This window comes from Myxocyprinus asiaticus, chromosome 33, assembly GCF_019703515.2.
Source record: "Myxocyprinus asiaticus isolate MX2 ecotype Aquarium Trade chromosome 33, UBuf_Myxa_2, whole genome shotgun sequence".
Classification (NCBI taxonomy): Eukaryota; Metazoa; Chordata; class Actinopteri; order Cypriniformes; family Catostomidae; genus Myxocyprinus; species Myxocyprinus asiaticus.
Genome location: NC_059376.1, coordinates 38,543,558 through 38,571,149, shown reverse-complemented (window position 1 = coordinate 38,571,149; position 27,592 = coordinate 38,543,558). Strand labels below are relative to the sequence as shown.

The 27,592-nt window shown below is 36.4% G+C and overlaps 1 protein-coding gene across 4 annotated transcripts; it reads left to right on the top strand.

Moving 5' to 3' along the window:
* The first annotated feature begins 251 nt into the window (after nt 1–251).
* Nucleotides 252–27,592, top strand: LOC127424615 (ETS domain-containing protein Elk-1-like). Of its 4 annotated transcripts, none has more exons than XM_051669964.1 (9): nt 252–959; nt 9,820–10,028; nt 10,295–10,687; nt 13,443–13,598; nt 14,135–14,383; nt 16,211–16,346; nt 16,932–17,149; nt 17,846–17,947; nt 22,080–27,592. In XM_051669964.1, exons 1-9 carry the CDS (start codon nt 935–937, stop codon nt 22,176–22,178), a joined length of 1,587 nt encoding a protein of 528 aa, XP_051525924.1. In that variant the 5' UTR covers nt 252–934; the 3' UTR covers nt 22,179–27,592. The 4 variants fall into 4 exon arrangements, with proteins under 4 accessions (XP_051525924.1, XP_051525925.1, XP_051525923.1 ...); XM_051669965.1 differs by having other exon boundaries at nt 256–959; nt 14,150–14,383; XM_051669963.1 differs by lacking the exon at nt 252–959 and adding an exon at nt 6,850–6,958 and having other exon boundaries at nt 14,150–14,383.

The window sequence follows — 27,592 nt, the reverse complement described above, 5'->3', positions numbered from 1 at the left end:
ACGCTCCTGCACCAACAACCTGTGGATTGTGCTTGTGAGAGAGAATTTACACAAATTGATTTAGGCCTATGTGTATTTTCTTTGTGCAAGGATTTTTATTCGGCTTTTGTGATGAATGACAAGCCTCGTTGCACAGAAAAAAACAATGCACACACACAAATCTCACAAAAGTTTGTCTTTTCATTCATTTTGCTCAGCCGACCAACGTCATGCCTGTGCGGTGACGTCACGGCCGCACAAGGACTCGCAGACCAAAGAGAGGTGGGAAAAACTGTGTGTAACAGATGTAGTCGAGGCGCTTGTGGAAACAGGAAGGAAAGGTGGGGGGGTGGAGCAAAGCAGGGTTTGTTATTGTCAAAAACTTTTAAATAAAGGGGCCATTCTGCCGCGATTTTGAATTGCATTCTTTACACTGTCAACACTGCAGCAGCCGCACTCGCGGATGATTAGAGCGCGAGGACTTTCTGTCCGTTGCCTGGACGCCACTGAACGAGGGAAGCTCGCGCTGAAGTGGACGGACCAACGGCTACCAGATATGGGGTCTCGATTTATTTGCTCTCCCTGGCCGCTCACCACACAGGAATGAACCATAACTTAGGCGTATCTTATTACTTTAAAGCCAGGGCGTGATATTCCACCTTTTAAACGCGACCTCTGTCTATTTTACCGGAGTGTTTTGACGTTCAAACAAGTCCTCACTCCGTCTGACAGGAACGTTGGACAGTCGCGAGCGAATGCACGCGCAGACTGAGCTACCGCAAGAGCTAGCGACTTAGCCGCTAATGTCAACTAATATGGAAGGAGAAGTGCATGTGTTACATAACATCCAAACGCAATCATATCATCGACTTTTGACACCTCGAAGCAGAATTATGGATGTGATTTAATCGCCAAAGAATAAAATATCCGTTAACACGTTTTGTTTTGTGGAGAGATGGAGTCCAACTCTCTGATCAGTGGTAAGTTTATTTCTGCTGAAGCTTGGCAATGGAGTGATTGTATTAGTAATTGGTGACTGCAGAGTTTTGGATGAATTTGTGCTTGTTCAAAAAGTGTTAATACATTCACAGCTTGCTCTTCATTGTGTACTATTCATTTGTAAATGGATGATGTTTAATAAACCAGAACATTTTGTTCATACCCATATGATTGCCTTAAAGTAGTGCTAACAATTTAAATGAGTGGTATTCACACCTAGGTCTGCTTACTTAGGGCGGGTTGACATGACTCCTACCTGTTGGAAACCCGATGCATCTAAACTGTTTGTATTTACGTTTCTGTGTGTTTTGCAATCAAAATGTATGACCGCGTGTCTCTTCACATGTTTTTGTTTCAGAATCAACTACAATGTATCATAATATAGCATGTCTCGTGGCTAATTCTTAGCAGTACTTTTTGTAATCAACCTAAGTTTTCTAAATTTAATAGATTTGCATTTGTTTCACATGAAATGTTTTTATTTTGAGTGTCTTTTGTAAAAAAAAAAAAAAAAAAAATCTATCATATTTTTACTCACCCTTACAGTATATCGTTACAAATCTTGGATAAGATTCTTTCAGAAGACTTGGCATTTGATGCATGAGCCATATGGACTACTTTTATGACTTTTTTCCTTTCTTTTTTTTTCTTTTTCTTTTTTTAAAGGGTACACCTCCAAAAAAGAAAATTCATCATTTACTCCCCTCATGTCATCCCAGATTTGCATGACTTTATTTCCTCTGCAGAACACAGATGAAGATTTTTAGAAGAATATCTCCGCACTGTTGGTCCATCCAATGCAAGTGAATGGTGGCCAGATCTCTGAAGGTCCAAAAGCATATAAAGGCAGCATAAAAGCAATCCATACAATGCCAGTGGTTAAATACATGTGTTCCGGAGCGATATGATAGGTGTGGTTGAGAAACATATACATTTTTAAGTCCTCTTTTACTATAAATCTACACCTTTGACCAGCCCCAACCAGTAGGTGGTGATTTGCACGGAGAGTGGAAACCGAAAAAGAAAAAAAGAATGTGAAAGTGGAGATTTATAGTTAAAAAGGACTTAAATATTGATCTGTTTCTCACCCACACCTATCATATCGCTTCAGAAGACATGGATATAACCACTGGAGTCTTATGGATTACCTTTATGCTGCCTTTATGTGCTTTTTGGACCTTCTGTGTCCTGGCCACCAATCACTTGCATTGGACGGACCAACAGAGCTGAGATATTCTACTAAAAAATTGTGATTGCATTCTGCAAAAGAAATAAAGTCATACACATCTGGGATAGTATGAGGGTGAGTAAATGATGAGAGAATTTTTATTTATGAGTGAACTATCCCTTTAAGCTTTAAAGTGAGCCAATATCAGCTGTCATTGTGTTGCAAAGATGGACCGGGCTATTAATTTTTTATTTTGTGTTCTGCATAAGAAAGAAAGTCATATCTGGGTTTGCAACGACATGAGGGTGAGAAATTAAATTATGCAAGAATTTTCATTTTTGGTGAACTTTCGTTTTTACACCTCAGAGCTATCAAACAGGCTAGTCTACACTGTTAAGGTTTGTTCTTATATTTTTTTTATTCTTTAATACCTTTTGTACAAACAGAAGTTGAAGTTCTAGCCTGTATGATTGCTCTGAGGACTTTAGTGTTACTAGAATTTAAAAACGGACCATAAATCATTGTTTTGCACCATGAAAAGACATAAAAACTTGTGAGTTATCACTTGCAGTAATGCTGCTTCCCAATTGTGCTGTGAGCATGATGGAATATTGTAGATATGATTGAAGAAACTTACCCACTGCAGTATCTACAATGCCTATGTCAGCATTTGTTCCCCTTGAGCTGTCTCTGTATTTGTGTGTAAATAATGCCAAACCAAAGTCATCACTAATATTAACCAGCAGACAGCAGCCAGGAACTATTAACCATTGGGAACTATTGAAAGCACCACTTACAAGCTGTAATTTGCATATTTCAAATTGATGGCCTGGATGTTCATGTGTTTATTAGGGATTCATGTTGTATTTTACCTCTTGATTAATTAATCTCACCTCCCAGCCCTGTCTTGCTCTCTTCCTTAGGTAAGGCAATTCATTCATGGGCTATAAGTCATCGTATGCCTTGCAGCCTGAGAACTCAAAATAATCGACTATCGAGCATTGAGGTCCCAAAACAGTCTTAAGGCAATAAGGTCTGACGTGGAGAAAACAGATCTTGTGTTCCTTGTTCTGTGCCTGTCTTTGTTTGCCTTTCTCAGATGTACAGGCTGTGATTTATTAAGCATTAGACCAAGGCAAGCTGTGCAGTGTTAGTCCCTTGATTAGTCATGCTATAGCTCTTCAGATAGAATGTAACGCTGCAAGGAAAATTAGGGAATAATCAATGTGTAAATTAGACAAATGTACATGTTGTCCTTTGGTTCTGGGTGCACTATAGAGAGTTTCTTTTTCTGGTAGCCCTCTGGTGATTTTACTTTTTGTATTCGGTTGTGGAGCCAACATTTTTAATGATGCTCTAGATGTGTAGTGTTCAGAATCTTGTCTGACATGAGTACAGCATGTAATTGCTGAAACACTGGCCACTGACAGTTTTTAAACATACCAGTTGAGTTACCATAGTAGCAGGGGCAGACTGGCCGTCGGGAGCACCGGACGTTTTCCTGGTGGGCAGCTGGGTAATTTGGGGCGGCCCGTTGCTGCGCAAAACCGTACCGTCCTACAGGCGATATAGGCGGCCGCCCTGGACTCCAACATGCCGTGCGGACCCCATTACAGAGTGAACATTCGAATAAAATCTGTAAGGTAAAGCCAATGCAATGACTTTTATTTTGAATAACTGAAATAACTTCTATTTTGAAATTATTTGCACACAGGGTTGGGGAGTAATGGAATAACGTATTTAAAATACAAAATATAAGTAACTGTATTCCACTACAGTTACAGTTTAAATCATTGGTAATTAGAATACAGTTACATTCAAAAAGTATTTTGATTACTGAAGAGATTACTTTGCATTTTATTGTCATTTGTTTCATTTAATATTTAGTCCTTTCAGATGGAAAACATTTATACATATAAATGATGCGATCCAAAGTGCATTTGAACAGCGGTGAAACACTTTCTTATGATGTGTTACATTCATATGAGCAGACAGAGAAGTAAGCTTGAAGTAAGTTTGGAGCAGAAGAAATAGAAATAAACCTTGTGTAAACTGTCAGCTTTACGCTAAGCTAAAATGCTATTTCTAGCCATTTTACATGCACATGTTACCAGGCATGATCATATTTTTTTTATCAAGAAAATTCACGTTTATCATAATTTTTCTAGTAAGACCTTTGATATTAGGGCAAAAATCATGTTCTTGATGATCATTTTTCCTGTAAAAATATCTAAAAATCCTCAAAACGATCAATTTGATTGAACTTGTTTTAAAAACAACACTGCATAAGATATTTAGATTTTTCAGAAAATGTATTTTTAACATGTGTATTTTGTCTTACTGTACTGGCAGAGTTTTTATAGTCAAAACAATTGAAAAAATCTACCAGTGCTGAAGAAGTAATCCAAAGTATTTAGAATACGTTACTGACCTTGAGTAATCTAACAAAATACGTTACAAATGACATTTTACAGTATGTATTATGTAATCTGTAGTGGAATACATTTCAAAAGTAATCCTCCCAATTTATGATGCACATTAATGTCTTACCTCGCCCGGACCTCATTATTTGACATACAAATCACAATAATGGTGACAACCAAAGACAAAATATTAAGTATAAGATGAACTCTGAATAATCACAAAATGACAAATAACTGCAAGTTACAACAAATACAATAACAGCAGTGTATATAAAATCTGCAAACAGTAAATCTATGAGCAGTATATAGTTTTTTGCATAATTTATTCATACCGCAGGGAGCTGAAGTGCGGCTTGCTGAATAATGATAAAAATGCGGATAAAAAGTCATGAAAAATATTACTTTGTGGCTATTTGAGTCTTTGAGGCTTATTTTGTTTAAAGGATAGCAGAAACAGCGCTTGTCAAAGCAGAGGGCTTTTAACTTTTTCTCAAGAATAATCTGGGGAAGGAATAAAAACACCAACAAACTCACAGAGTGAAAATATGAGTGATTAATCTACAAAGTTCTACATTTTAAGAGGTATGTTTATTTTGTTTTACATATATTTATATTTATGTACATATTCTGACCAACTTTGTTTTCATTTTTTTCTTTTAAATAAACATTTACACATAGTTATGTGAGGAATTGACATGAAATTTTAAGCATTGTCATCAGTGTCCTGCTGTGTGACACTTTCTTCATCTAATTATTTGAAACAACATTTTATGATCTTGTATAACTCTATATAGATATATAATGTATTATTATTATATGTTTTGGATCCACAACCTCATATTGACTTTGACAATAATTTATTTGCACTTCTAGAATTTTTTTTAAAGGTGATTAAGATCTTTAAAATATTTGAAGAAATGCTGACTTGTTAAAACGCCTAAAATACACACTTTCCCTTGTACTTTTATGTACATTTTAACCTAACATCAGTATGTTGGGAGAAAAGTTTTCAGACGTGCTATTTGTCTGAACTATAAAGTGCTTATTTTAGTGCTTTCTCAAATATCCACTCATCACATTTGCAGTGGTTTTATACATTTGAAAGTTATGACAATGTTTGCACTATGTGGCCCGTTGTCACGACTAGCAATCAATAGAAATGTCTTCCCTTTTTGTTTAGCTCGATTGTACAGTATTTAGACCTTGCAGTCAATTGCGTCTCCAATCAAAGTTTCCCGTGCAAAATTGCAAAAAGACTCTACTTCCAAATTACATCAAAGGCTGTGGTAACTGAAAGTGATCCATCTTTCAGCGGGGTTTAAAAACATTGATGGATAATATAAATGCTTTCCATCAGTTTGATATGAAGGTTTTTCCTTCATTTAACTTTTTTTGACGGCCGCAAAAGCAAAATTTCAGGTCAATTTAATTATATTAATCTCGCTTTCAGTCGGTCTGGGAATCAATTTCTTTTTTTTTTTCTTTTTTTTATTTAATTTTGATAATAATTGGATTTTTTGCAATACATTTTTTACTGAACTAAACTTAATACAATTTCAAGGATTTTTAATTTTTTTGTAATTCAGTGAAAGTTATTTAGAGGTATTTTTTAAAAGATGATTTTGTCCTCTTTATTGTTAGTAAGCAGGTTTAATACACAAGGCACAAGCTGAATAGTCGGTTAAGAGCTAATGATTAATCGTTGCAATAATCGACCAAATAGTTGAATAATCCTTAGATTAATTAATTATCAAAATAATCATTATAAGGACCTTTAAGAAAAATTGTAAAAATGGGTGCCATCAGGCTGCTGGCTATTTGACGGTCCAAAAGGCATATTTAGGCAGCATAAATGTATCCACACGACTCCAGTCCATCATTTAATGTCTTCTGAAGCAAATCAATAGGTTTGTGTAAGAAACAAATTGATAATTAAAAAGTTTTTAAGTAATGTTGCTTCCGGCCAGCGCTGGGATGCTGTTTGTAATTAAATAACGCTGTTGTATACAAAGCGTACGCTTCCGACTTCCCTCGTGAACTCGCCATTGCGCTTACGTCACTGATGCGTCGACTGCTGGCAGGAAGTGATTTTATTTTTGTATTTTATTTGTATTTTATTTTTATTTTTGTTAATAAAGTTTTAATTATTGATTTATCTTTTACACAAACCTATTGATTTGCTACAGAAGACATTAATTGATTGACTGGAGTTGTGTGGATTACTTTTATGCTGCCTTAATATGCCTTTTGGACCATCAAACAGCCAGCAGCCTGATGGCACCCATTTACATGCATTGTATGGACAAACAGAGCTGAAATCTGCTTATGAAAATCTTCACTTCGGTTCTGCTGAAGAAAGACAGTCATACACATCTGGGATGGCATCAGGGTAAGTGAATAATAAGAGAATTTTCATTTTTGGGTGAACTATTCCTTTAAGAAAACACGAGAGAGGTGCGAGCAAGTGGGGATTTGATGAGAGAGACCAGATATTCTGATGGAATAATTCAAGGGATATTGTTAAGGATGACAAGATTGCAAGACAGAATTGTCTGTTGTGTTCTTCACATTGCGATAGAAGAATAAACAGAAAAAGGCAAGAACCTGCTACACAGCACTTTAACAACGTATGACTGTATAGCGTAACCTTGTAACATAATCACTTACATTGTTGTATCCATGTAACGAAAACACAGTTGCATTTACACCTTCTTTGAATGCGGTCAGAATCCGTCCTTGGCCGAATGTGGTTTTGATCATGATGCGTCTTAAGTGTATTTTTGTTAAAAGTGTATTTACACCTTTAATGTGGTCAAATGCTATCCGATAGAGAATGAAAACACATTAATGCAAGTTGTAAATGGAGCCTCAGTAACTGCACTGCCTGAAGTATCAAGAGCCCTAAGAAAAACATCGTAGCAGTTCTTGGTTCATATCAAGCTGGACATGACGGTAGTCAGATTTAATGTAGATTCAAAAGAATCGACTCGTAAGATGTCATTCGTTTGGGAGTCGGACTGCACTGCAAGCACTGTATGTGGTGTGCTGTAGGTTCAAAAGAACTGGCTCATTGGGGCATTTGTTTGGGAATCTGTTCTTTCTGGTCTCACACTGTTTTACGCTATAGATTCAGTAGAGGGGCAGGACTGCTGCTAAATTGCCCTGCAGGACACACGGAGTATTTTAGTGCAGTGTTTCATCCACATTGGTGGAAAAATGCAAGCCCTTTTTTTTGGATTTTTCTCCCAATTTGGAATGCCCAATTCCCAATGCGCTCTAAGTCCTCGTGGTCACGTAGTGATTTGCCTCAGTCCGGGCGGCGGAGGACGAATCCCAGTTGCCTCCACGTCTGAGACCGTTAACCTGAGCATCTTATCAAGTGGCTTGTTGAGCGCGTTGCCACGGAGACATAGCGCGTGTGGAGGCTTCACGCCATCCACCGCGGCATCCACGCTCAACTCACCAAACGCCCCACCGAGAACGAACCACATTATAGCAATCACGAGGAGGTTACCCCATGTGACTACCCTCCTTAGCAACCGGGCCAATTTGGTTGCTTAGGAGACCTGGGAAAAATGCAAGTTCAAGAGCCATTTACAGAAACAAATGTCATGAAAATCATATGGTTCGGGTATATTGTAAAACATGGAACCAGTTCCGATTCCAAAAAAGAACCTGTTCTTGGTTCCCAACACTAAAGTTTATGGAAGAAAGTTTTTTTTATATATATATATATATATATATATATATATATATATATATATATATAAATGCTTCTTATTCTTTTAAACAATGAGAAGTCATTTTGGTCACAGTTTAGTGTTCTTTCATTTTTTTCTTATTTATTTAATTTAATAAAGACATGACTTACATTTTTTAGCAACAAAGTTACAAAAATGCAATTTTACCAATGACACATGCATACTGTAATGGAAATGTTACAAAAATTACTTCCAAAAAATGTTTTGTCTGCCTGTACAGAAATTAGTAATTTCAGCAGTCTTGGGGTCTTTAGAACTATTTGCTGTGAGATGTTGATAATGGGCTAATAGGAAAATATAGTTTTTCTGTGATTTAGTGTTTAGTTGTAGAAGTGGCCCAAAGGATTTTTCTTTGGTGACACTATCTATTGAAGACAGTTTTACTGTTAATGAATGCACTCATTTACTTTCAGCTCATTTTAATGGTGATATTAATTAATGAGATTTTATTATTTTTATTAATGAGAAACGGTTCCCTTTATTGTCATCAGCAATTCCCAGCAATTCTTTTGGTTCAGTGTGCTTAAAGAGTGGTGTGGGCTTTTTATTTCATAGAATCTGTTGCTTAAATGCTTTTACCATGGTGATCATTTCTAAGGTGTTGCTTATGAGTTATGTAAATGAAAGGGGAAATGGTAATACGATTAATTTGCATTCTCAACATGTTCTTTCTGAACTTGTGATACACGTCCTCTGCCAACTGTAGCACCATTAATTTGTCCCTGTTTTCCCTCGATTTCACTGCAGATAAAACGTGTTCTCTCTCTCTCTCTCTCTCTCTCTCTCTCTCTCTCTCTCTCTCTCTCTCTCTCTCTCTCTCTCTCTCTCTCTCTCTCTCTCTCTGGTAAAATCTCAAAGGCTGGTTTTTCCATCATTGCTTCAGTTCTAGAAAAAAAAAATCCTGTGACAACAAAACATGTATTTTAAATGCAGTACTTTCAGAAATATAATACAACTTCCTCCCCTTAACATTTAGCTCTTTATAGCTTAAATTTTTTGTTTAATCTTATGACAACAGTAAAGCTTTTTTAGTGTTTTACCAGCAGTTTCTTAGAGCTGTAGTACATTTTATTTTCATATTGCACATACTCAGCTCAGTGTAAAGTCATAACTCTGCTTTTACAGCACTTATCAACTGGATTGCACAATATTTAGCAAGCAGGCCTCACCACAGCAAATAAAGAGATATTGTCGACTACTTTTTTTCTTTTTTTTAATATAGGCCTATATATGTTATTATTATTATTATTATTTCAGTGAAAGAATATTACTAAATGCAGGGTTTTTTTTTTTACATGTAGATATTTACCATTTAGAAGATATTTTCCATTACAAATGCATGCCCTCACGGTGCGTTAATTGCATGGACAATTGCTTGTAGTATTCTTAAGTGTAGTCCATTTGACTAGTGTAACTTTGTGTGAGGAAATCAAATGAGAAAGAAACTTTTTCCCTCATAGGTTGACAGTAAGTTTTGTGTGTCCTACAGCAATGGACCCATCCATTACATTGTGGCAGTTCCTGCTACACCTGCTGGATGATCAGAGTCAGAAGCACCTGATCTCATGGACGTCTGGTGATGGGGAATTCAAGCTGCTAGATGCTGAGGAGGTGGCCAGGCTCTGGGGGCTGCGCAAGAATAAAACCAACATGAACTATGATAAACTTAGCAGGGCACTTCGTTACTATTACGACAAGGTGTGTACTTCAAAAAAAGCTTTGTAATGCTTTGTTTGACTACGAGTATGACTCGGGTATGTTGGCTAATTCAAAAACTACAGAAAATGGGCCTGGGCGATATATTAGTCAGTTCTCTAGTTATGAAGATCTGTTCAGCAATGTATTATAGCAGTAATTATACTGGTTTGCTGCTGGTTCAGAAGTAATTATAGTAATATAACTGTCTAAAGTCAAGTGCATATTTTTGCTTAGCCACATTTCAACAAGCTTTCATACATCCACAGAATATTATCAAGAAGGTTAGCGGTCAGAAGTTCGTCTACAAGTTTGTGACCTTTCCCGACCCCAACTCTGCTGAAGGGCTGAAAGGGCCTGAGGATGCCCAGAAGGCCAGTGCAGGGGACAAATTGGAGCTGTCCATCCAGACCAAATCTGTAGGTGGCACTAACACCACCACCACCACGTGTCTGAGCAAGAGCCTGCAGGTCCAGCGCTCCTCCCCCTGCTCAGTGCAGCGCAGCTCCCGTAATGATTACATGAAGTCTGGCCTCTACTCCACCTTCACTATTCAGTCCCTGCAGATGCCCTGCAAAACCACATCCAAACCCATCAAAACAGAGCACATGCTGAGTGACGGCAGCCCCAAAGCTACCCCTCTGGACCGCACAGTGCATGAGGTCAGCTTCTTTTAGGATTTAATTTGTCAAAAAGGGAATAGGACTTTTTCTGTTTGTTTTGGGGTGGGGTTGTAGCAAACGCTTAACCCTAAGACAACATGCTTAAAGAATATTTAAGTCAAAAATGAATGGGATAATTCTCATAATTTTTTCACCATCATGCCATCCCAGAGGCGTATGACTTTCTTTCTTCTGCAGAAAACAAATGAAGATTTTTAGAAGAATTTCTCAGCTCTGGAGATCCATACAAGGCAAGTAAAAGGTCGAAATATCACATAAAGGCATCATAGAAGTAACCCATTAGACTCCAGTGGTTTAATCAATGTCTTCTGAAGCGATCCAGCGATTTGGGTGAGAACAGATGAATGTAATTCCTTTCTCACTATAAATCTTGATAGCAGTCTCTTTGGCGATTCAGATTTCAAGCTCTATTACACTTCCTATAGTTCCATCCAGCACTCTGCGCATGCGTCAAGCACAAGGAAGTGAAATCAAGCGTGAAATCATGATTGTGCTTAGAGATTGCAATGGCAAGATTTACATTGAAAATATTTTAGTTTGTTCTCACCCAAAACCGATTGGATCGCTTCAGAAGACATTGATTAAACCACTGGAGTCGTATGGATTGCTTTTATGATGCCTTTATGTGATATTTGGACCTTCAGAGTCCTGGCCACCATTCACTTGCATTGTGAGGACCTGCAGAGCTGAAATATTCTTCTAAAAATCATTGTTTGTGTTCTGCAGAAGAAAGAAAGTCATACATATCCGAGATGACATGAGGGTGAATAAATGATAAGAATTTTTATTTTTGGGTGAACTATCATTTTAAGCTCAATCAACAGTTTTTGTGTCAATGTTTATTACCACAAAAAATTATTTCTACTCGCCCAAATGTGGTTACAGTAAGGCACTTACAGTGGAAGTGAATCGGGCCAGACCGTAAGTGCTAAAATACACATTATTTGTAAAGTATAACCACAAGGTGTAAACATAATACATACTAACATGATTTTAGTGTGATAAAATTGCTTAATAGCCTTATATGTGTAAAGATATAACACATTATAAAACTACATGATTTTGTTGTCATGACAATGAAGTTGTAATATTTGATATTACTTTACACAGATAAGATTAGTAAGTTATTTTTATCACACTAAAATCATCTTAATATGTACAGTTTACATTTTTACATCTTGTGGCTATACTTTTGAATCATTTTAGCATTTATTGACTGGTCCCATTCACTTCCATTGTGCCTTACTTTAACCGCTATGTTTGCTTCTTTTTTTAATAAACGAGGGGCGAGTCAAAGTTATTATTTGTGGAAATCAACATTATGCCGCAAATGCTGGGAATTGAGCTAAACTTGTTTTGAACTCGGAATATTCCTTTAATTTGATGATTTCTTTTTCAGCACGGAACGTCAACATGAAATCTAAATAATTTAATCAATTTACTTTCTTAAATGTCCCTGCTCTAATTGTGCACAAATCATCAATGCACATCATTCTGATGAACATAGTCTTTCATCAAAATGTAATGACTTTCTCCGCCTCTGAAATGACTTATTTTCTGCTGACGTAAACAGAGAAAAATAATATTAACCAGTAATATCACTTTTCATGATTTCATTAAATTCCAGTTGATAAAATCAAGTCAACCCCTACATTATTTTCCACTAAATATTCTGTTTGTCTCAGAAATATGTCACATTGTGGAAGTTACAGTACTGAATATTCGCAGTGTGATGCTGTTTCATGTTGTCTTTAAAATAATCCATTATGTCTCTGAGCTGTTGATTTTAATTCTTTGATAACTCCTCTCAGATTATGTGGGTCATTAGTTAAATATGTGATTGACCGGGGTTAACACCTGCCAAAGCTCAAGTGTGTCAGTGCAATAGTGACCACATTTACATGCACTTAAGAAAACGGTTTATTCCAGGGTTTTTGCAGAAAGCGGCGTTCTGAAACGTCATGTAAACAAGAACGCTGATTTCCTTAACGCCATGTAAGGCATTAAGAGAATGCGGTTTCACACACCTAGGTTCCTCCCAAAGAACATGCCTTATTTTGGTCATGTATATGCATAAGCAGCATTCTAACCATTTTTTGAGGAATGCGCACGTGTGTAAACAGACCGAAAATGTCATAGAATGAAGCTCAACAACACGTCAACACAGCGGAAAGAATTCAACATTTCTGGAAGTACAGTAAAAAAAAAAAAAAACACAAACTGTAAACTAGACCCATTCATACACACCAATGTAAATACCGACTGTCCCTCATGTTTGTGTTACAGTATATGCACTCTTACACTGAGGGAATCCCTTAGTTTTGTGTAAGAGGGAAACCACACTCTTGCAGTGCAATTCAGCTGAAGGTCGCGATAGAAAATTAAGGAAGCAAACACAGCAACAACTCTGGAATATCTAGAAATAAAACGAAGAAATAGAGGAAAAAAAAAATAGCGAAGTCTGCCTTGGATCCCATTTTTGTTATTTACACAACCGTTGCGGGAAAATAACGTTGCCATGGAGAAAGCTGCTTACTGAACAAGCCGCATGTATACAGGAGTAAAGAGAAAGCTGCTAACACAGCTCGTGTAAACGCATACAACGATTTCGAGCCTTAAGCAGCTTTTTCACAATAAACAGCTTTTTGGTGTAGATGTAAACATGGTCAGTGTGAGTCACAGTGTGTTTTGCTGTGTATTTGATTTACTGTGAGTATGTATGTGTATGTTGCAGGTGCGGGTCTGTCAGACAGAAGGACAGCAGGGTAGTGTTCAGGCCCATTCGACTGTAGAAAGCGGCAGTCTGCAGGTGATAGTCACCCACCCGTCTCCATGTGCTACACCCGCCCTCAGCCCTCAGACACCCTCCGGCTCTGCCACTGCAACCACGGTATGGATTTGATCATTAACACTCATTTAGAGTGAGTCTTTACATGCTGCTAATAATGGTGGAGACTAGTATATGGTCTTGCAGAGCCATACCATAAAAAAGTCTGGTTCACTTACTTTGCAAGGTTCACTTATTCTGGCCATTACTAACCCACACAGAAATGGGATGCCTCACCAACATATAAAATGACCAACCACAGTTTGCTTTTTTACTTTAAGTTAAAAACCACTGTAATTTACATCAAACTAATTTGAAGCTAATTCAAATCGTGGCACAACAGACTCCTTGAATTTCCATGAATGACTACTGATGATTTCATGCAAACAGAGTGAAATATATAGCTATGTTTGACGATATATTTGTTTATGTGCCACTAACTACTTCAAACAAAAACCTTAAAAGTCAGCATGATATCAGATTTGACCCTATTTGCTTTCTAAATATGCATTCCTGGTCTTATTGTTAGTCATTCATCAGTGTGCGTTATATGAAAACATTTGGTCATGTCATAATCATAAACACTGTTTTTAATTTAGCTATCCATTCTACAGAATACTCAAGCACATAAGAGCCAGAGTCTGAGTGACCCACCACAGATATACCTGTCTGACCCCAGCTCCCTGACGTCCCTCATTCCTCTGGCTCATGGAGAGTGTGTGGTCAACCCATCTCAGCCTGTGTTTGTGGTCATTAAACCTCCTGTAGGGCTGCCCAAAGAGTCCAGCTTCCCCCCTGAGGAAGACCTGCTGGAGATTGTCAATCTGGATGAAAAAGCAGATGTTGAGGTAAACAGATGTGTCACAGTCAGTAATGAATCAGTCAGTATAAGACATCCAAATGAATATAAAAAATACAGTGCATCCGGAAAGTATTCACAGCGCTTCACTTTTTCCACATTTTGTTATGTTACAGCCTTATTCCAAAATGGATTAAATTCATTATTTTCCTCAAAATTCCACAAACAGTATGCCATAATGACAACATGAAAGAAGTTTGTTTGAAATCTTTGCAAATTTATAAAAAAAAAATAATAATAATAATAAAAAAAAAAAAAAAACACGTACAGAAGTATTCACAGCCTTTGCTCAATACTTTGTTGAAGCACCTTTGGCACCAATTACAGCCTCAAGTCTTTTTGAGTATGATGCTACAAGCTTGGCACACCTATTTTTGGCCAGTTTCTCCCATTCTTCTTTGCAGGACCTCTCAAGGTCCATCAAATTGGATGGGGAGCGTCGGTGCACAGCCATTTTCAGATCTCTCCAGAGATGTTCAGTCGGGTTCAAGTCTGAGCTCTGGCTGGGCCACTCAAGGACATGCACAGAGTTGTCGCATAGCCACTCCTTTGTTATCCTGGCTGTGTACTTGGGGTCGTTGTTGGAAGATGAACCTTCGCCCCAGTCTGAGGTCCAGAGCGCTCTAGAGCAGGTTTTCATCAAGGATGTCTCTGTACATTGCTGCATTCATATTTCCCTCGATCCTGACTAGTCTCCCAGTTCCTTCCACTGAAAAACATCCCCACAGCATGATGCTGCCACCACCATGCTTCACTGTAGGGATTGTATTGGCCAGGTGATGAGCGGTGCCTGGTTTCCTCCAGACATGACGCTTGCCATTCAGGCCAAAGAGTTCAATCTTTGTTTCATCAGACCAGAGAATTTTGTTTCTCATGGTCTGAGAGTTCTCCAGGCAGGCTGTCATGTGCCTTTTACTGAGGAGTGGCTTCCGTCTGGCCACTCTACCATACAAGCCTAGATTGGTGGAGTGCTGCAGAGATGGTTGCTCTCCTGGAAGGTTCTCCTCTCTCCACAGAGAAACGCTGGAGCTCTGTCAGATTGACCATCGGGTTCTTGGTCACCTCCCTGACTAAGGCCCTTCTTCCCCCGATCGCTCAGTTTGGCCAGGCAGACAGCTCTAGGAAGAGTCCTGGTGGTTCCAAACTTCTTCCATTTACAGATGATGGAGGCCACTGTGCTCATTGGGACCTTCAATGTTGCAGAAATTTTTCTGTACCCTTCCCCAGATCTGTGCCTCGATACAATCCTGTCTCGGAGGTCTACAGACAATTCCTTGGACTTCATGGCTTGGTTTGTGCTCTGACATACACTGTTAACTGTGGGACCTTATATAGACAGGTGTGTGCCTTTCCAAATCATGTCCAATCAACTGAATTTACCACAGGTGGAATCCAATCAAGTTGTAGAAACATCTCAAGGATGATCAGTGGAAACAGGATGCACCTGAGCTCAATTTTGAGTGTCATGGCAAAGGCTGTGAATACTTATGTACATGTGATTTTTTTTTCATTTTTTATTTTTAATAAATTTGCAAAGATTTCAAACAAACTTCTTTCACGTTGTCATTATGGGGTATTGTTTGTAGAATTTTGAGGAAAATAATGAATTTAATCCATTTGGGAATAAGGCTGTAACATAACAAAATGTGGAATAAGTGAAACACTGTGAATATTTTCCGGATGCACTGTAAGTCGTAAAAACCATGTTTGGTTTTAAAAAGAGACTGGCACAGGAGAAATGCATGGGGTGAACAGTAAAACAAGTGATCAAAGAATTTAGCTTTTATTTTTTAAATGCATCTGTTTTTTATCCCAGGTTCAGCCAGAGTCCACAGTACCTGTGCCTGGAGTTACAGATGCCCCGGTCTCTGTAGACACCCCGTCACCCTGTGTGGAGTCTGCAGCCCAGCCCGTCGGGGAAGGAGAAGTAAAAGAGAAGCCTGAACTCCCTGGTTAGTCCAATGTACTCATTGTATCTGCATTTAAAAGCCTTTCAATCTAGTACATAGAATGCAAAATGGTTTGCTGTGGACTGTTGGCTTGTAGGCTTCTGTTCAGTGATATAGAAAGAAAACAAACAAAATAAGACAAAATATAAAATATAAGACTTCTAAAGCCATTTTTTGTAATGTCAATTCAATTATTCACTTGTCTGCCACAATAATGTAATGTTTTAAAATTATATTTTTTGTGGGGCTTTTCTCAGCAAATATTTATTAATTGCAGTTAACTTGGTCTGAATATGATGTAATTAATTTGATTACGATTTTCAATCGATTTACAGCCCTAATAATAATGTAACTATTTATTGAAATTTGGTGTTTTGTAATCATATTGAATATTGCTCATATCCCATCATTTTGTAAAAGCAATGAGGCACTTGAGGTCATGTGTTAGTGATTTTACCACTGTTAACGCTCCTTAAACATGGAAAAATCACTAAAACACCTCCCTCCCACAAAGTTATTTAACCCCCTGGGAAAACCCTCAGAGTTGTACAGCCTCTACAGCTTTACCATTAAAAACTCTCTTTTCAGAGGACACCAATACTGCATCAGTGTCCCTCCCAGCAAGCCCACAGGAAGTTCAGCCTCCAAAATCAAAGAAGCCGCGTGTACTGGAGCTGCCATCCTCATCCACGTTGCTGCCTCCTGGACTCTCACTGGATAAAGTCAATGCAGCAGTGAACAGTCTGCTGGCCACTGGCAGTGCCACTAACACCTTAACACCCACAGTCATCACCTCACATGCCCTGGTGAGATAGTGTTTAATTACTGTGACATGAGACAATTCAGACTTTAGGAGTTATTGCACTGGCCTCTGATTCATTCATCATTCACACTCTTTGTATGGCTCATACTTAGGTTTAGGGATTTGAACAAACTGCTAACACTAAATATTAAACTCATCCGACACCGTTTGTGCTACGAACATAAATGATACTCCAAATTGTGTGGCTTGTTGAGGAGACATGTGATTTAACTTCTCTAAACAATTACATGCACAAGGAAGGATCCAAGCCATATCTATTTACCAGAATATAATAGATACTTGGGCTGGGCTTTTTTAACTTCTATAATAAACGTTATTGTTAGTGAAGCATGTTAGAAGGCACTAAGAGATGACAGACCACTTCCTTATAACCCTTCTTTTTAACTGATCAGTCGGCTCAGAAGAGCTTCAGAATTAACCTACAGTCTTAACAGAGTCACACTCCAGTGTTTTTAACAGCTAGATCTCTGCTTATAATTATTACAAATATTTTGTTCATTTTTAAATGAGGTAATAGTAGGGTTTGCGTGGTATAAATTGGTGTCTCAGTTATGCCAATCTCTAGTTGTCCACACAGTCTCAATGTGATTTTTAACAGCAGACAGAAATGAGTGCTTGTGTTACCAGATAACCAAGAACAAAAATATACAACACAATGACCTTGTAAAATCTCTCTCAGACTCCAGTGCTGTTGACACCAAGTCCTCTTCCATCAACCATTCACTTCTGGAGCACACTCAGTCCAATCGCTCCACGCAGCCCTGCCAAGCTCTCCTTCCAGGTGAGACTTCCTGTCCACACAGTTTCTATCCACAGCATGGCACCAGCACACCATCTGTCTCCTCACACTCTCTCTGCTCATCACATGACTAAGAAATTCCTCTCTGCCCACACCATTCATAACCTTCAAATGCATCTCAACATGCATAGCTACAAATATCGTATATATTTCTACATTTGTTTTTTACTTTTCTGATTGTTATAGTAGCTGATAACTTGGTAAATAAAGAGTCTCTGAGATTGTTTTCCATTTCGTAAGCCTGTTTAGTGTCATGACCATAAGGAAGCAGGTGTCTTAATAGTGAGTGTTGTCCGTGGATTATAAGACTCTAATTATAAAACAGATAGTATTGGCTCCATGTTCAAAAATTACACTCTATATTAATGTCAAGTTGGTAAAAATGTACCAAAACATTTTAACAGTAAACTGCTGCAGTTTGACTAAAGACCTGAATTACTTGTTGGAAATACTGTTTATTGTGATTATTATTAATGATAAATTAATAATTTATTGAATATTGGTGTCTTTTATCAAATTGCTGATGCCACTGTTTCGTAAAAGCAATAAACCATCAGAGGCCTTGTGTTACCGTGATTTTACCACAGGTCTCTTGTGGCATATTACTTTAGTGTGCATAAAACTATTCTACTTCATTTGTAATATTTTGATAGGGCTTTATTGTTTTGTTGGGCTGCTTCTCAGAAAAGCATGTGAGCATCCTCTGGTGGACAGAGTTTGGAATGCACATAGGTTGTTAGTTTTTCAGAAACAGGTGAATTAAACAACTCAACATGGGTGATATCTTATGGTGGCACAATGCTGCCACGTACGTATTTTTTTCACTCGATTGTGTTGTAAAAACTACGTTTTCTCATAGTAACGAGATAATATCTCATAAAAACGACATCTTTTCTTGTAATAACAAGATAATATGTCCTAAAAATGACATAATTTCTTGTGTGGTAACCATGGCACAGTTATTTGAAATTATTCATCTTTATTTTCTTCTCTGTTTAAGCCATAAATAAATGTTACTATGAGGAATTAACAATAATAAATAAATAAATAACCTTGAAGGACATGGCTTTTGTGAATCAGTTGTTGAGCTACAATTTTTAAATTACAATTAATTACATTATTATTATTATTATCTCACTCAATTAAATATCTTTTAGATTAATGCATTTTAGTTTCATAATAAAATTGAGAACTGAGTAATCTTCAGTAAAATAAAATAAAAAATAAACTTAAACATAGGCTAAAATACACTAAGTTTATTTCGATTCGGCTAATTCATCAAAATATTGATTTACAATAGCTTTAACAGTTTTGAATGAAAAAGTTTTATTAATTGCACACTTTATTAAGTGGCAAATAAAATATCCACTAAAAACAATATTTTATGTTATTATTGTCAGCGCCTTAGAAATTTAAGTGCTACTAAAATGTGCTTCTATCATTTTCAGCATGATCTTTTTGATAAGTGACAGATGACATTCTTGCATTATTTGAATTAAAATAGCTGCTTTTATGATTTTACACTATCATTCTTTACACTATCAAGCTTTTTTTTAGATAAATTTGTGTTAGTGTTTGCTAGTCCAACTAGCAACTATCAGTTTAATTTGGCAAAACACAGGTTATTATAAGTCTCTTTGAATATTATTGTGATTTGATTAATTATATTAAATATTCTAAATTAATATAAAAAATATTGTAATATTTTGATTAAATATAAAAAAAAAATTATAATCTCATCATTTTGTGAACACTACAAAAGCGTTGCCTGCAGTGTACATTAACCCGGTTAAGAAAACCGTCTGCTGTTGAGAAGTATGTTGTTAATATTCATCTGAAAACAATAACAAGAAAACAAATAAACCATTCACTGCTGTTGGCTGCATAAATTAGAATAAATTTAAAAAAGTGTAATAATAATAATAATAATAATAACTTTTATTTATAAAGTGCCTTTCAAGAACCCAAGGTCGCTTTACAGAAATAACAAACAAAACATATATACAGAGCACAAAAAAAGCAAGTTAAAATAATTTTGAAAAATGAAATAAAGGCTAATTAAAAAGTCAAGACCAATAGATCCTGGTTTTATGTTACATTTAATTTCATTCTGAATTTTGCTTAAATACTTGATATTCTGCTGCTGTTATTTTTTTAAATCTGTAAAAAAAAAAAAAAAAACACTGTTTTCTTGATTAGTTTTTGTTGTTGTTGTTGTTCTATTGTTTTTAATATGAAGGCCCGAATTATTAAAATCAAATTATTAATAAATAATATTGTATATGTTTACAATCTTATGATGAATATTATTATTATTATTATTATTATTATTATTTGTTCTGACTTTGTAAGCATGTAATTCTGGTTCTGTTCACCCCGTCTACCTCCAAATAGTCTTATTTTATACTAGAAAAAATACTTTTTCCTCTATCACCTTCCATCATAAAATGCTGATCTGAAATGTAGGTGACGCTATAATGCATTTTAGCCCTTGCAGATGTGCTCGTCCATAGACATTCAGTCTATTTTTCAGTTCATGCACCACCCCCATTTTTTCATAGAATATCTTATGTATACGATGACTTTTTAAACATAAAATATTTTCTCGATATAACACCCCCTTTTTCCCCACCAACCCATAGAGTTGAGGGGAAAAATCATTGTACAACAGTATCCTTTTTTTTTTTTTTACGGTTTTACAGTTAAAATTACAATAATGAAACTCATAATTGAAAACAATGGTGTGAAACTAAAGGTAGTGATACTAAACTGTCCAGACACATTGCGGTTATGAAAATTGAATTGGGGGTAAAATATCTGAAGTGTCCTCCTGAAAATAATGCCACTATGCAAAAAGGTCTTAAAGAGCACCTTTTATGGTTTTTAAACATGCCTAATTTTGTTTTAAAGGTCTCATACAATAGATTTACATGCATCCAAGGTCAAAAACACTTTAATTTGCTCATAATTTAAATTGCAGCATTACCTTTTTTCCCAGTGTCAAAAACAACTCATTCAATGATCCTTTCTAAAAGATTCATTCTAAACTCCTCCTTTCAGAGAGCCTACTCTGCTCTGATTGGTCAGATGTCCCAGTCTGTTGTGATTGGTCTACCGCTTAGTGTAGTGTTTGAGGGCGGGTCAAAGCTGTTCGCAAGCAGCCAATGAAGACCAGAGGTGGGTTTTTTGTTACCAAATTACGTAGGTTAGGACAGGAAGTAAGTCTGAAATTACTAACGACTCGTTGCAGGTGTTCAGAATCGGTTCTTTCATTTGGGAGTCAATAACTCCATTTGTTGTGCACTTTGATTTTTGAAACTTTGCAGATTTTTTACATTCACAAACAGCTATATGACACACTACATGAAAGGTAATATTTGAAAAACCATAATAGGTGCTCTTTAACGGTACTAAATGTAGTCTTCATTTTCTTTATGCAAATTAGAATGTCTTTTTTTTTATTTTTGGGGGGGGGGGGGTTAAATATAACTAGGACATTTTCTTGACCAGTTTAGAGAGTATCACCCTGATAGTGTTTAGTTAGTGAATATTATAAAGTTGTTTGAAGGAGTATTTATTGTTTGAGCTGTACCATTGTCAAAATTGTCCTTTTTGAGGTTGGACTGCTTTTTTAGGTGGCTGAAATTATGGTTCTAAATTACTGATAGTAACATTCACTCTTTGCAAATAGTGCTGTACGGATAGTTTTATGGATCATTTCCCTTTCTGGTATCCTTGCACAGACACCAAGTGATTTGCAAGTCATGACATGAGTTGAAATATTGTATATGACTATACACAGACTGGGCTGGAAAGCGATTCTATTTCACCAGTCTCTTAGACATTACATGTGTTAGCATGTGTTCTGGGTATACTTTGTATAATTTATTTCTAGTGCTGCTGCATGTTTGCCTGCCAAGCTGTCATTGTAAGCATTTTAATGTAAGTGCTCGTCCCGTTTGTTTATACACAATTTCGAAGTCGAAATTGTCTGGTGTAATCAACAGCATGCCACACATGCAGTACAAAGTTATTAGGTTGCAAATAACTCTGAATATTAGTTTAATAGAGTCAAGTTTCAGTCCTATTTATTAACTTTTTGTTATTCTTACAGTTCCCCTCCAACGGAAGCAATCAGATCCAGATCCCAGCACTGAGTGTGGACGGCCTGTCCACGCCTGTTGTTCTTTCTCCTGGACCACAGAAACCATAACATGAGATTAATTCCATTAAATTCTATTGAAGTTATTTTCTCCCTCCCCAGCCAATGAGATGCTGAGGACCGTGAGTGAAAAAATGGAACACTCCAAAATGAGTTCTGCTTGATGTCTGAGAGCGTCTGCTCCAGTGACGACTCGACAAGAGGAGTGCGCTCTCTGCCGCCCTTAATGATTGATTGACGAAGCAGCCTAGCTCTGGGCTTTTTGGTGGCATTTCATAGAGTATATACTCTATTTTTTTTTTTTTTTTTTTTTTACCTTTGCATTTTATAAAGTTTATTTATTTATTTTTGTGGTCTCAAGACAGTATGAGTCTAATGCATCTTGAGATGCACTTTCCTGAGTGACATTTTAAATTGAGAACTTTGGAGGTCTCACTGTTTTAATATGTTTTTTTTCATCATAACATATTGAGTTATGGACCAGACAAGGTAACCTTTCATTGAATAAGGGCATAAAATGCCCTTACTTTACAGACGGTGCATTGCTTTCTCAAAAACATAATTTCTTTATTTTTTGAAAATAGAAAGCATGCATTTGAAGTCTGAAAACAAACATTTACTTGCACTTCGCAAGTTCAGTTCGTTCTTTGGTATTACAGGAACTAAATTTTTACACAAATGAATACGGCAGTTTTAAAGAAAACAACACTTTTTTGTTATACATTCTGTATTATTGTTCCATGGACAAAGGAGTCCTTTTGCTGAAGAGGCATTGAAAATGCCCAAGAAATGGCATGGCTATTCCCAGGATTTAAAGAGGTGGAACCAGGGAGGAAAAGATACAGAATAAATACTCAAATATCAAGATGTGGAATGTATTGCTATTATCTATTTCTTTTGACATCATTCCTTTATTTCAAAACTTTCATCTTGTAAATACACTTTGCACCCATTCCAAGTTTTGACAGATTGCATTTTTGGTTTTGTTGGTTTTTTAATCATTCTATCAAGGAGCCCTTTCTCCATCAGCATCTAAAAAGATGAAGGTTTCAAATGTTTCACGTCGAAGCTTTTGCAGTTTCGTGCTTTTTACGAAAACGCTGGAGGAGACCAAAGACCAGCTGTTTATATACAATCCATCTCAGCATCTCTATCTTTTTGTCAACATTTTTTCAGTATCGCTTTACAATAAGGTTCCATTTGTTAACATTAATTAACTGCATTAGTTAACATGAACTAACAATGAACAATACCTTTAAATCATTTATTAATCTTAATGTTAATTTCAACCTATACTAATACATTTTTAATATCAAAGGTTGTACTTATTAACATTAGTTAATGGAGTATGAACTAACAATGAACAATTGTATTTTTATTAACTAACATTAACAAACATGAATAAATGCTGTTAAAAATATATTGTTCATTGTTAGTTCATTATACCTAATGCATTAACTAATCTTAACGCATGGAACCTTATTGTAAAGTGTTACCATTTTTTCTTTGTTCTTTCTCAGTCTCTCTCCGTCTTGCTGTCATTCTATTTATAACCTGCCGCATCAAGGGCTATGAGCTTCACGCTATCAAAACAATCACTTTTAACACTGTAAATATAAACTGATACATCTGACTCGCCAGTTATATGTGTAATGCTCAATAAACATTGTAAATACTAGGGGTAATTTATGGCAGAATAAGAGGAATTTCGCTTCTGCTAATATTGATATTGTTAGTAGATTTGTGTTAACTGTGGCCTGCCTTTTATGCTATGTGTTAAAATCACACGTACGGTTGTTACCTCAAAGCTGTCAACAGCTCAACGTGTCAAATTGAAAGTCGAGGCAGGCACGCAAATTTGTTGCGAGTGTTCTACTGACAAACAAAGCCAACATCTATTTGCATATCTTCTTGTGCTTGTAGTTTTCAAGTGTGTGAAGCTCAAGTTTCCTGGTGAGAAATCATGATGGTTAAATATAGAATTCTATAGAAGCGGTTGTGTTTACGGACAGTAACTGCCTCCACGCCATGCAGCCTTTTTGCAGATTATTTCTGTCCTTTAATTTGACCTGGTTTTGCTCAGCTCACACTTGTCATCTTTGTTTTAGATTTTAAGCATCAGTGTCCAGTGTAATTAAATCTGTGCTTTAGTTGTTTTGAAGAGACTTCTCGTTTGCTATCATAATTGTAATGAATTGGGAGGTTTTGCACATAGCATGGAGCTTTCGCTGTGTTTTGTGCTCCTGTGTCTGCCAATACGTGTTCCTTAAACATGTTATACCGCTAATGACTGATTTGTTACATTTTAACCAATGCAAACTGAACTCATCTCAGTGAATGACTGTTTGAAGAACCAGTTTGTAGATCACTGATGTTCACCACAGCTTTTGGTGGGCTCTGATATGTACAGATGATGTCAAGAGTGCCCACAAGTCGACACATTGAATGTTCTGTTCGGGGGGCATTTTGGGAAACCCGCCCTCACGTTTACACGCTAAGGTCGTGTGCAAAATTATTACATTCAGATCAGTATTGGCAAGATTTGTGTGTCTATCAGGTGTATACTTTGTTCCTCACTTTGCAATGCTTCTGTGAGGTTCAGGAATGTTCAGGATTCAGTACAAGTTAAGCTCAACAGCATTTGTGGCATAATGCTAATTACCACAACAACAATGGAAGTGAATGGGGCCAGTCCATAAACATTAAAATACACACTGTTTCAAAAGTGTAGCCACAAGATGTAAACATTCTACACGTTAACATGATTTTAGTAGGATAAAATCACTTGCTAATCTTATCAGTGTAGTTACGTCCAATATTACAACTTCATTGCCATGACGACACAATGCTGTAAACCCTGTAAGTGATTTTTATCACACTAAAATCACGTTAACACATATAATGTTTACGTCTTGTGGCTATACTTTTAAAAAGTGTGTACTTTAACGTTTTTGGACTGGACCCCATTCACTTCCATTTCTATAACACTATTTTTTGCTGCTTTTTTTTAATAAGCGAGGGATGTCAAAATAATTTTCTGCACTAATCAACATTATGCTATAATGTTGTGAATTGAGCTGATCTTTTACTGAACCCAAAATATTCCTTTTAAAGGCATAGTGCACCCAAAATTGAAAATTGTCATCCTTTACTCACCCTCATGTCATTTCAAACATGTACTCTGTGGCTTTTTTTCTTCAGTGGAACACAAAGGAGATGTTTTGCAGAATATTACACGCACCTTTTCTCTTTCATCGCATCTTTTCTTTCATTCGATGAAAGTAAATGGTGACTGAAACTAACATTGTGTCTATCATCTTTTGTGTTCCATGGAAGAAAGTCATATGTGCTGGGACAACATGAGGGTGAGTAAATGACAGAATTTGTATTTTTGGGTGAACTTTCCCTTTACAACCATAGAGCAGCCAGATTGTGCGGTTTGCTGTTGACCAATCAGTTTTATGATATTTCATCAGCGATTGACCTATTAGTCTATGAGGTCGGATCGATTTACACAAATTTATTTTCATAGGTGAGTTACTTGTGGTTCCTTTGTAACATATATTGGGCAAAATAATAACTAAGGCTGCAATATCAAGTAGCTCACTGTGATTTGAATTGAGTGATTTGCGAGTAATACTTTAACCCATTCTTAATCTCTAATGCGGTGTGGTAAGTCTGCAGTACTGTAATGTAGTGTCTGCTGTCAGCCATCTGTCACTTTTGCTCTTAAGCTTGTCCGGTTTTCCGGGAAGTGGATCGGACTGCTTGGGCCTCAGAATGTCTGATTCAATTCTATGCTTTGTAATGCCCCGTGAATGCGTTTTAACAGCTGATGTCTTTGAGCTAGAGTCCTCCTTACCTGGTAAAATGCTGCTGCTGTTACCTTTACTGTACATCAGGACAGATCAGTATACAGTGATGGCATACTGTGCACAATTTCCTGAATACAGCTATTAGATAGTGATGACTTCATAGTTCATTTATCCCCAAACAGGGGATGTTTACAAAGCAAGTATGCTTAAAAAACTTTAAAAAGCTTACAAAAGAGAGAAATAGCGAGCCATATCTATTGAAAAGATTTTCAGTTTTAAAAAAATATATAGAATATATAAATGATCTAAAATGTATTATACATAAATATGTATATTTTGGGAGACATTAGAATAGTGTTATGTGTTATGTGTGCTCTGAATTAAGACAGTTTTGCAGTTGTCTGAGATGAAAAAGAGGTTTAATATTGTAATTTTAATGAGATTTTGTCATGTTGATAAAATTGCTGCCCCCTATTCAGATAATAAATCTAATGCTGCACGTCTCTGGACCTATGAAGACTGTTTGGGTATTATAATACCACATTAAAAAAAGCCTTAAAGTTGGATTTTTGGTTATGTGCTCATCCAGTGACTAACTCTTTTGGTATTAATAGCGACAAATTTGTTCTGAAGTCCTCCCAGAAATATTTTCATGTGGAGATCAGTAATATTTGTTGTGCATATAAAAAGAAAAGCTCTTTATTATTATTATTATTAAAACAATGTTAATTCAGTTTTATCCCAGTTTCCCTATCCTGTTCCCTCAGAAATGTGCAAAAAGTTATATTTTTGAGCAAGTTTTAATTGTGCAAAAAACTGTAAAAGATTATTGTTGGTGACCAGCATGTAGTAATTGTTCTAGTTACTAAACCTTTATGCAAATGAAGACACACGTTACATAAAAAAAGCCATTTATTGAATAATTGATTTGACCATAGAGACACAGTATTTGCTTTGTGAGGAAGTGTCTCTAAATTATTTCCAAAAACCAGCATAGATTTCTTGGCATGTAGAATTTGCCATTGTAAAACTTATCAATATTTCTTATTGAGAAAAACTGTTTAACGCTTGTTACCTGCTTACTGTATGTAGTCAAAAAGCCAAGCACCAAACTTGAGATGACAGAGTTAAAACCATTGTGGCTCAAAACTGTTAAGACATGTTTGCCTCGTTTTGCTTTTCAATTTACTGAATTTGCACATCTGTTTTGTCAGATGCTGTAATAAGTCTTTTCACTTGTTTTTCTCTTTGAAATGTTACGTGGGAACTGTTATGTATTGTATGACTATATATTCAATAACGTGTTGGGAAATTTTGGGTAAAAACTGTCTGCTATTTGTGTGAAGAAAGTGTATACAACCCTGTTCGACTTCTGGACCTTCGGACTATTGGGAAGCAGATCTCTGTGGCATGAGCTCCCTTTTCCCAGATGAGAATCACTCTCTGGGAGTTTATTTCGTAAAGGGATGGAGAGGCTTTTATTTTTCTGAACTGAATAAAAACTATATTATATGTACTGGAAAGAGAGACAACATTTTTTTCATCTGCACATTATACTTTGTGTATGTGATAGATATTAATATTGTTTTCTAAAGACAAAAGAGACTTGGAACTACTATGAAAAGTGAATAAATGCTATTTTAGTCTTTA